The following is an 11,698-nucleotide window of genomic DNA, read 5'->3' on the forward strand; positions in this document are numbered from 1 at the left end:
CTTCCTCTTCCTCCTCCTCCTCCTCCTCGTCCTCCTCTTCCTCTTCCTCCTCCTCCTCCTCCTCCTCCTCTCTTTCAGATGAACCCAACAGAAGCGACAGACTCGACGCCGGCCACCGACCCGACCGGCTGCGACCCGACCGAGTCTTCCTGCCGGAGTCACAGCAGCTCCTCGTCGAACCAGCAGGAGGTCCGTCCGGGGTCGTCTGAGACTCAGACCAGCACCGGCGCCGCCAGCTGCACGCTGGACGACCTCGACACCGATTCCTCCATCCGCTCAGTTTCTGAGAGGAATTACTCGAGCGGCGGTGAGCTGTCCGTGAACCCTGCAGCTTTCCTGAAGGCGGACTCGTACAGCATCGTGGGGTCGTTGAATCCCAGCGGCGGCGGGGCGTGCGTGAGCGGGGCGAGCGGCGGGGGGTCGTACCCGGCGGGAGCGCAGCTACTGAGCATGTGCGGCCTCCAGAGACAGGACTTGACCCCTCTGCCCTTACCGGGGGGGCTGTTCGGCCGGGCGGAGCCTCCCGCGAGGCCGGAGCCGCCCGCCAACGTGCAGCCGCTCCGCATGGAAGACCTGCTGAACATCCGTCTGGACCGGGTGACCTTTGACCTCTCGCAGCCGCCCTACGACTCGCTGCAGACTTACGAGTTCGAGGGCCGCGACTCGAGGGCCGAGTCGCTGAGCTCGCTGGAGAGCGACGGGGAGAAGGACGACGGGCGGGCGGCGGGCGGGATGGAGGAGCTGAACCAGAAGTTCCAGAGGCTGGTGGAGATCATCCGGGAGAGGGAGCAGGAGAGGGAGGGGCAAGGGGCGGGGCAACGGGAGGCTCCGCCCCTCCGAGAGACTCACGAACCAAAGGACGACGACAACAAACAGCAGCGTTGGGATTTCTAGGCCGCGACGACAAAGCTGGACCCCCGAGTGACGAGTCAGTGCACAGCGTATAGCTTTCACCTCCACTGTGTTCATATGGAATCTGTCACTTTTCACACCGCTCTTGTATTAATAATAATAATAATAATAATAATGCACTTATGCGCTTTCAAAGCTATGAAAGATTAACATTTTTTAAATATTGATTCTCAAGCCCTGAAAGCTGCATTGTTAGAAAGAAGAAGAAAAAAGACCTCATCAAATATTGACCAGAATTGTGATATTTAATATTGATAGTATAATAGGAGGCTCACTAGGAATCCCTTTGACTTTGAGAGTGTTTTTACGGAACATCGCTGTGAGCCGGTGACTGTTGGTTCATATCCTGTAATCCGGCTCACGGCTCACCACACAGATGACTAGTGTCACTGCCACTGTTTGTGAAAGTACAGTAAATATTAATATGTCCATAGATGACACACCGGCTTCTGCTTCTGTTTATCGGGGGGTGGGGGGCTGTTTACTATAATTTTCAACAATTTTACACATAATTTCCCCCACGTTAGATTTATTAATTTATAATTCGCTCATCAAGAAACATCTCCAGAGGCTCATTTACATCCCTCCTCTTCTAAAATAGACAAAAGGCGCGTCGTGCTTCACAGCAGTGATTGTTCCTGCGATGCGGCGGCGGCACAACTTTGACATTGTGTAATGTTATTCACTTGACTCATTTCCATATCGCTATTTCAAAACTCATTTCATATTCAGGAGTTATTCCAACCAGGACTTTACTCTGAACAATACGATGAAGTGTTTTGATGATGTCGCTCCGGAGGAGAGGAAGAAGCTGCAGCTCAAGAAGAAGCTTTAAAAGCAATTTGACAGAAAATCTTTGGCGTCTTGACAAGAAAAATGAGGTGTAAAAAATAAAAAATAGAAAAGAACAAGTGAACTCCTCAGGCGAGAGAGAGAGAGAGAGAGAGAGAGAGAATTACACAGAGGGCCAAGTGATAGCGAGTCATCACCGGGTTGTCAGGACTGTGGGTTTCTTCTTCTTCTTCTTCTTCTTCTTCTTCTTCTTCTTCTTCTTCTTCTTCTTCTTCTTCTTCTTCTTCTTCTTCTTCTTCTTCTTCTTCTTCTTCTCCTCCTCCTCCTCCTCCTCCTCCTCCTCCTCCTCCTCCTCCCTCAGAGTTCAGGACAGACTTAATTCAACAATTCATTATTTATAAACTCTCACGTGTTCAACGTGAACGAGACTCTTTGCAGCTTCAATGTAGTGAAGACTAAAATATAATAAAAGGGAATCAAAAATAAAAAATGAAAGAGGAGGTCTGTCCGGAGTCACACTCTGGTACGATGCTGCCCCCTGAAGGCAGACCTGTGCACTGCAGTAAGAGCAGATGGAGATATTGGTGACAGTATAATAATGATATAATATATCAAATGAGACATTTTGAGCGCCAGACACTTCGTTTCCTGCACTTTTTCTGCATCAATTTCTGATAGAAACGTTTTTTTTGTCAAAGAAGACACTGAGTTCAGATGCAGTGTGATGCATCAAAATATGAAAATATAATAGAACGAAATGCAGTAAAGCTCTCAAGAATGCTGTATTGATTTTAAATATTTATTCTCCTCTAGATCCATTTTTCAGTATTTTTTTCTCTCTTCCCTCCTCTTTGGTTTCTTTATCCTCTTTAAATGTGAACGTTTGAGAAAAGAAAGTTTAATATTAGGAGAATAAAGTCATAATATTTTAATATAAATCATCTACCTGTCCTATAAAACCTAAACTAACAGAGAACATGAAGCATAAATCTCACTCGTGTCTTATTGTCCACACAAACAGATCCACGATCATCAACATTCAAACCAGCAGCGTTACTATTATATATATATATATATATATATATATATATATATATATATATATATATATATATATATATATATATATACGTATATATATAATATATACGTATATATTATATATATATAATATATACGTATATATTATATATAAGGAGATATATATATAATATATATATATTATATATATATATAATACATATATTATATATATATATATATATATATATATATATATATATATTTTCCATCATGTTTTTGCAATTACAAATTTCCCCATTTCCAATTCTTTGTGCATTCTTATTTATTAATGTTTAAGAAATATTAAAACCTCTTCAGGCCTCAACAAACTCTTTATATAAACACACAGAAAGAAGAAAAACACATTGAAGGGAACCGAACACCGATTACACACATATCAGTATACAAGTCATAAAGATTCATATGGATTCATGTAGTCATATAGAGTCATAAAGATTCATATGGATTCATGTAGTCATGAAGATTCATATGGATTCATAAAGATACATATATTCATAATGATTCATATAGATTCATCCATAAAGACCCTGTTCTTCCATGACGATGCGGCTTCAGGGTTCCCCTGTCGCTCTGGGAGAAAGAAGAGAGAGAGAGAGAGAGAGAGAGAGAGAGAGAGAGAGAGAGAGAGATGACAGCAGACTAATAGAGAGCAGACGTCACCGCCGGGTCTAAGTTTTGATTTGATCTCATCAGAACATCATTCTGCAGAAACATGCCGGTTGAGATGTGAACAGACGGCAGATGCTGATACATAAAATACATAAAACACATAAAAGACATAAAATACATAAAACACATAAAAGACATAAAATACAGACGTGCGTCTCCATGTCTTCATATCTGTCATGAAGGAGCTCTCAGATATCAAGATGGATTCATTTCTCATGATCATATTTCTCTGTTTACGACAGCAGAGTTCACGCTTACGGTCCGCCATCAACACACAACACCAACACACAACATCAACACACACCAACACACAACACCAACACACAACATCAACACACAACATCAACACACAACACCAACACACAACATCAACACACAACATCAACACACAACACCAACACACAACATCAACACACAACACCAACACACAACACCAATACACAACATCAACACACAACACCAACACACAACACCAACACACAACATCAACACACAACATCAACACACAACATCAACACACAACACCAACACACAACACCAACACACAACACCAACACACAACACCAACACACAACACCAACACACAACCTCAACACACAACACCAACACACAACAACACACAACACCAACACACAACATCAACACACACCAACACACAACACCAACACACAACATCAACACACAACACCAACACACAACATCAACACACAACATCAACACACAACACCAACACACAACATCAACACACAACATCAACACACAACACCAACACACAACATCAACACACAACACCAACACACAACACCAATACACAACATCAACACACAACACCAACACACAACACCAACACACAACATCAACACACAACATCAACACACAACATCAACACACAACACCAACACACAACACCAACACACAACACCAACACACAACACCAACACACAACACCAACACACAACCTCAACACACAACACCAACACACAACAACACACAACACCAACACACAACCTCAACACACAACATCAACACACAACCTCAACACACAACACCAACACACAACACCAACACACAACCTCAACACACAACCTCAACACACAGCACCAACACACAACACCAACACACAACCTCAACACACAACATCAACACACAACCTCAACACACAACCTCCCAGAGTGCTTGTTTTCTTTTTAAGACATAATGAGAGTTTATACATTTTTAAATTTACCTCTCAAGAAAAAAAAGAATCATATTGAATCATTTAAATGACAAATTTATGATAAATTACAATATTAAAATGATTTTGATAAAGTGCAACAGAAGTCCATCTGGAGCCTGGAGTATATGTATTTATATATATATATATATATATATATATATATATATATATATATATATATATATACACATACATATACATATATATATATATATATATATATATTTATATATATATATATATATATATATATATATATATATTTATATATAGTTCTACATCTGCGTCGCTGGCTCATCGTCTAAGAACGACATGTTGTAAGAGCCGTCACTCGTGGCGCCATTTTCCACCGTTTTCACGCGCGTCTCTTCCTCGCCGTCCTCGCCGTCACTTTTCTGGTTCTTTTTGCTGAAAGAAAAAACAACAATCGCATTGACACACAATACATACAAAATGATCATAAATATGGAACGCGTGGATCATGGGCTCACCGGGTCTTCTGCACCAGAGAGGACACGAGCAGGCCGAGGATGCCGGCGCCCACGGCGCCCATGACCACCCCGAACACGATGAGCCACGGAGGCGTGTCGGGGAGCACCGGCGCCGCCAGGGTGGGCGGGATGCCGAGGAACTCCAGGGTGTCATCCGTCAGCAGGAAGGCGCTGTTGATGCGGTTCCTGGACATTCTAGTGGAAAATAAATCACAATAAAAACTGTGTTTTCAGGCCGACGTGCGTCCGGCACAAAGTGATGCACGTTCTTCGTAAGTTCAATTAACACCAATAGCACACACGCTAGCTTAGCTAACAGTCATATTCAGGGGTTTACAGTTACTACTTACATGGTCTGGTATGAGCTTATATGGCGGCTAATATTAGCTATTGTTATTAGCGCCTTGTTTTACCCCTGGTGTCCTTGTTGGCTGTCCTCTCACTCATAGCTCTGCTGGTCGTACTGGAGAGCATTTATGCTTTTTTTCCTTTGCAGTTTTTTGTGAACTTCACAATAGTTGTGCAAAACAAAATAAGCGTTGATAAGAACACGCTAGCTTAGCTAACAGTCATATTCAGGGGTTTACAGTTACTACTTACATGGTCTGGTATGAGCTTATATGGTGGCTAATATTAGCTCATGCTAGCCAAAAAAAAACATCAGAATGTACACATTCTTCTTTATAAAAAGTTGAATTTTTTTTATTATAGTTAGCTAAGCTAACTATAATACTCATAAGTTTACAGCCTCACTCGGTCTGCAGGACCAGTAGTTTATGGGCGCTAACGATAGCTAATATTAGCATCATTTAGACTTGTAGCTGACATCCTGAACTTTATCTGCAGACAGACATTTATATTTATTGTTATTATCTGGAGCCACATCAGTCATTTGTCATCTTGGCACTATTTCTAGGGTCAATGATAAAAAAAAAATATATATATATATATATATATCGCGTGATGATTACCTCACCGCCTCCTCCACGACACGCTTCTCCACGAGCAGCGAGGCGTCGTGTGGCGACGTCACCACGAACCAGAAGGACACTCTGGGAGTCTCATCGCATACGACGATGTTGGACACGCTGGTTCAACGAGACGATGAAGAGCAGAAACAACACGTGAAGAGCATAAACAACACGTAAACAACACATAAAGAGCATCAACAACACGTGAAGAGCATCAACAACACGTGAAGAGCATCAACAACACGTGAAGAGCATCAACAACACATAAAGAGCATAAACAACACGTGAAGAGCATAAACAACACGTAAACAACACAAAAAGACCATGAACAGCACGTAAACAACACATGAAGACCATAAACAACACATAAAGAGCATCAACAACACATAAAGACCATAAACAACACGTAAACAACACACAAAGACCATAAACAACACATAAAGACCATAAACAACACATAAGACCATAAACAACACGTAAAGAGCATAAACAACACATGAAGAGCATCAACAACACATAAAGACCATAAACAACATGTAAACAACACATAGAGACCATAAACAACACGTAAACAACACGTAAAGAGCATAAACAACACATAAAGACCATAAACAACACGTAAACAACACATAAAAACCATGAACAACACGTAAACAACACGTAAAGACCATAAACAACACATAAAAACCATAAACAACACGTAAACAACACGTAAAGAGCATAAACAACACATAAAACAACAGCACGTAAACAACACATAAACAACACGTAAACTACACATAAAGACCATAAACAACAGCACGTAAACAACACATAAACAACACGTAAACAACACATAAAGACCATAAACAACAGCACGTAAACAACACATAAACAACACGTAAACAACACATAAAGACCATCAGCAAATAAACCATAAAACCCGGTTATGGCTCCATTACGGTCATGTGACGTCTTTACTGTCGCTTTAATGTTGCTGTGCCCATTTTATGTGGGAATAAAACGGTAATCGTTTTCTTACTTGTACTCGTGGCCGTTGGAGTGCGTCCTCATGGCGAAGGCCAGCGTGGCTCGGAAGAGGAACATTTCATTGTCATTCCAAACATACTGCAACAAACAAACAACAACAACAACAGATCACATGCTGTTTTACAGGAAAACACCTTTAACGTTAATTGATGACCAGATTGGACCTTTGTCCTCACACACACACACACACACACACACACACACACACACACGCACACACACACACACACACACACACACAGTGACTTCTGCACCTACTCAGCATGTTACTATTTATAGGAGCCGCTGGCTGCTTGAATGATCAGATGATGAATAATATATTATAATCCCACATTAGAACATTAAACAAAGCAGCAAACGACGGCTCATCGTTAGTGAACGTGTGATGAGTGAACGTGTGATGTGTGAACGTGTGATGTGTGAACGTGTGAACGTTTGATACGTACAGCTTTGTCTCCCAGAGCGGAGTTGATGCTGAGCCGGACTTTGTATCCGTCTGCGGCTTCTGTGGAGACATTAAACGCACCGTGAGGAGAGCTAACGTCACATGATGCAGCTGATCCTGCTTCAGATTCCACACCTCAGCTGTTGTTGTTGTTGTTGTTGTTGTTGTTGTTGTTGACAGCGTCCTGGTGGGAGAACAAGGTGAACACGACCTACCTGGCGTGCAGAGCGGCTGAGCCGACGCAGCCGACAGGCCGAGCAGCAGGAAGACCGGCTGCAACATCTCAGAGTTCAGACTAAGAAAAGTACAAGAGGGCTGGAGTGAAACTCTGTGATTTAGAGGAGGTCAGAGGAGCGTCACTGGAGGAAAGACTCCAAGGTTAATGGTTAAGCCAGGACACACACACACACACACACACACACACACACACACACTCGTGAACCAGCTTCACAGCATGGAAACTGTAAAGTGCTCCAGTGAAAGGTGCTATTTGTTCAAGCCTCCACAAGGCCAGATAGGTGGAGAGAGAGAGGGAGAGAGAAATAGAGAGAGATGGAGAGAGAAAGAGAGAGAGAGAGATGGAGCGAAAGAGAGAGAGAGAAAGAGAGAAATAGCGAGAGATGGAGTTCCGTTTGTGTGAAAGTAGCAATATGTCCCACTTGTTTTTATCTCTGTGGCATGAACACAGGAAACATTGTATCCAACACAGAATATTGAAATAAAAGAGAGAGCAGCTCTGACCTTCTGCTCTGAGATAAGAGAACATTCCTCTCGGTACGAACTGTTCAGACACGGTGACCCAAAAGCTAACAGAGAGGAAAGAAAACATTTATTTTATTTCTTTGTCTGTTTGCATCTGTAGATTTCTTTCTAAATTCACCAAAAATACCGTTACATAAAGCCTCATTAGCATATTTAAACACAACATTTCATAACACTTGTAACACAATAAATCCTCTTAGTGTCAGTGATGAAGTGATGAAGTGTCATGGTGATATCTATGAGTTCATGTGTTCACCTCTTCACCTGTAGTCTTCATCATGATGTAAAGTAACTAAACTTCTCTTTAAGAGGCTTGTTCACACATTCATAACCTCATTTATATAACTTTACTCTTTCATTCATATATTCTGAGGGTTTATGCGGAGGGTTTGTTCACACCTTCATAACCTCATGTATATAACTTTATTAATAAGAACATGGACAGTATCTTCGTGATAGAAAGAGATGTCTGAAATGTTTTCTCTAAGGTCAACAAGATGAAACAATCATTTTGAACCTGCTTTATCCAACGTTCACATGTCTGTTCTGGAAATGAGTAAATGTGTAAAATCAGCACAAATGTATTAAGAAACTGAGTCATTGTCGTATTTAAACATTTTCAGAAAACGTTTAATAGAAAATAGAAGCGTCTTAATGTCAGTAATGAACTATCTATCATAAAAACATAACTCTAGCTCAATGTCCTGCAACAGGAAGTCACAGCAGAGAATCCTTGGCGATGTAAATGATCATCCTGAGGTTCTGCTGGTTATTGATCAACCTGCCGAGACGTTCATGAGAACATTCAGGAAGTCAAAGTCTCTCGTGAGCGGACGTTTAAAACCCTCATTAACTCTTTAAAGGAGAACTCGTCCACGACATGCTGCCATAAAGGCTCATCAGGTTATTCCATAAACCAATAAAAACACAAAAGCCATGAGGAAACAATGTGAAAAAACATATTGATTTATATGTTATATATATATATATATATATATATATATATATATATATATATATATATATATATATATATATATATATATATATATATATATATAAGTATTTATATATATTATTTATATAACTATTTATATGATATACATACACAGTATGCATTATTCGTTGTATTATATATATATATATATATATATATATATATATATATATATATATATATATATATATATATATATATTATTTATATTACATATATTTAAATATTCAAAATTAAATAAATATTTTTCTTGTTTCCTAAAATTCTTATGAAAATTAATTCAATACCCGGGAGTAAAACACAAGTAACTTTATAATATTTTTCATAATTTGTAGCAGACTTTTACTCATTTATTTTGTTATGGAGTTCTTCCAGTTTGAGCAGTAAAGGGTTAATTTCCATTTCTTACTTTTCCAGGAGAACCTCAGACTGCACTTCCTCCTCTGACCAGATAGGGGCAGCAGAGGCGTTGGAGAGAAAGATGAACTTGGGCGTTTAATATACTACACTAATAACAGTAATAATAATAATAATAATAATGATGTTATAGACTATTTTATTCTAATGTGAAACAGTTTAATATCATGCTGAAGAAGAAACATTTGTATTTTATCAGGAACAACATAAACAGTCTGTTCAGTAGTAAGGGTCCCTGTGAGGGACAAGCCCCTCCTTCTTTTGTCATGTTCAGTAGTGAGGGTCCCTGTGAGGGACAAGCCCCTCCTTCTTTTGTCATGTTCAGTAGTAAGGGTCCCTGTGAGGGACAAGCCCCTCCTTCTTTTGTCATGTTCAGTAGTGAGGGTCCCTGTGAGGGACAAGCCCCTCCTTCTTTTGTCATGTTCAGTAGTAAAGGTCCTTGTGAGGGACAAGCCACTCCTTCTTTTGTCATGTTCAGTAGTGAGGGTCCCTGTGAGGGACAAGCCACTCCTTCTTTTGTCATGTTCAGTAGTAAGGGTCCCTGTGAGGGACAAGCCACTCCTTCTTTTGTCATGTTCAGTAGTAAGGGTCCCTGTGAGGGACAAGCCCCTCCTTCTTTTGTCATGTTCAGTAGTAAGGGTCCCTGTGAGGGACAAGCCCCTCCTTCTTTTGTCATGTTCAGTAGTAAGGGTCCCTGTGAGGGACAAGCCCCTCCTTCTTTTGTCATGTTCAGTAGTAAGGGTCCCTGTGAGGGACAAGCCACTCCTTCTTTTGTCATGTTCAGTAGTAAGGGTCCCTGTGAGGGACAAGCCACTCCTTCTTTTGTCATGTTCAGTAGTAAGGGTCCCTGTGAGGGACAAGCCCCTCCTTCTTTTGTCATGTTCAGTAGTAAGGGTCCCTGTGAGGGACAAGCCACTCCTTCTTTTGTCATGTTCAGTAGTAAGGGTCCCTGTGAGGGACAAGCCCCTCCTTCTTTTGTCATGTTCAGTAGTAAAGGTCCCTGTGAGGGACAAGCCACTCCTTCTTTTGTCATGTTCAGTAGTGAGGGTCCCTGTGAGGGACAAGCCCCTCCTTCTTTTGTCATGTTCAGTAGTAAGGGTCCCTGTGAGGGACAAGCCACTCCTTCTTTTGTCATGTTCAGTAGTAAGGGTCCCTGTGAGGGACAAGCCCCTCCTTCTTTTGTCATGTTCAGTAGTAAGGGTCCCTGTGAGGGACAAGCCCCTCCTTCTTTTGTCATGTTCAGTAGTAAGGGTCCCTGTGAGGGACAAGCCACTCCTTCTTTTGTCATGTTCAGTAGTAAGGGTCCCTGTGAGGGACAAGCCACTCCTTCTTTTGTCATGTTCAGTAGTAGTAAGGGTCCCTGTGAGGGACAAGCCCCTCCTTCTTTTGTCATGTTCAGTAGTAAGGGTCCCTGTGAGGGACAAGCAACTCCTTCTTTTGTCATGTTCAGTAGTAAGGGTCCCTGTGAGGGACAAGCCACTCCTTCTTTTGTCATGTTCAGTAGTAAGGGTCCCTGTGAGGGACAAGCCCCTCCTTCTTTTGTCATGTTCAGTAGTAAGGGTCCCTGTGAGGGACAAGCCCCTCCTTCTTTTGTCATGTTCAGTAGTAAGGGTCCCTGTGAGGGACAAGCCACTCCTTCTTTTGTCATGTTCAGTAGTAAGGGTCCCTGTGAGGGACAAGCCCCTCCTTCTTTTGTCATGTTCAGTAGTAAGGGTCCCTGTGAGGGACAAGCCCCTCCTTCTTTTGTCATGTTCAGTAGTAAGGGTCCCTGTGAGGGAAAAACAACGAGTTAATGCACGATCACATAATTAACGCTGTTAATAGTTTGCTGTTTTTAACGCGTTAACGTGCCCAGCCCTAATTATTACTCAAGTAGGACTTTTACTTGTAGTATTTATATTTTTACTTCTGAAT

The 11,698-nt window shown here is 41.4% G+C and overlaps 2 protein-coding genes across 2 annotated transcripts in view; one reads left to right on the top strand and one right to left on the bottom strand.

Annotated features, from left to right (window-relative positions):
* LOC306738943 (cadherin-7-like) overlaps positions 1–894 on the top strand; it is a gene marked incomplete at both ends in the record, with an annotated part of 19,978 nt that extends 19,084 nt beyond the window's left edge. Inside the window, one exon of the mRNA XM_079220870.1 lies at positions 79–894. Coding sequence (XP_079076996.1) covers positions 79–894 — 816 coding nt within the window. The remainder of the gene's footprint in view (positions 1–78) is intronic.
* Positions 895–4,947: 4,053 nt separating this feature from the next.
* cltrn (collectrin, amino acid transport regulator) lies at positions 4,948–7,890 on the bottom strand (the record flags this gene model as incomplete). The annotated part of the gene is made up of 6 exons (XM_079220871.1): positions 4,948–5,080; positions 5,164–5,358; positions 6,135–6,251; positions 7,156–7,241; positions 7,610–7,668; positions 7,824–7,890. The coding sequence occupies 6 exons, from the start codon at positions 7,888–7,890 to the stop codon at positions 4,948–4,950; spliced, it is 657 nt and encodes a 218-aa protein (XP_079076997.1).
* Positions 7,891–11,698: the final 3,808 nt, after the last annotated feature.

The sequence above is a fragment of the Taurulus bubalis genome (assembly GCF_910589615.1).
Source record: "Taurulus bubalis genome assembly, chromosome: 7".
NCBI lineage: Eukaryota > Metazoa > Chordata > Actinopteri > Perciformes > Cottidae > Taurulus > Taurulus bubalis.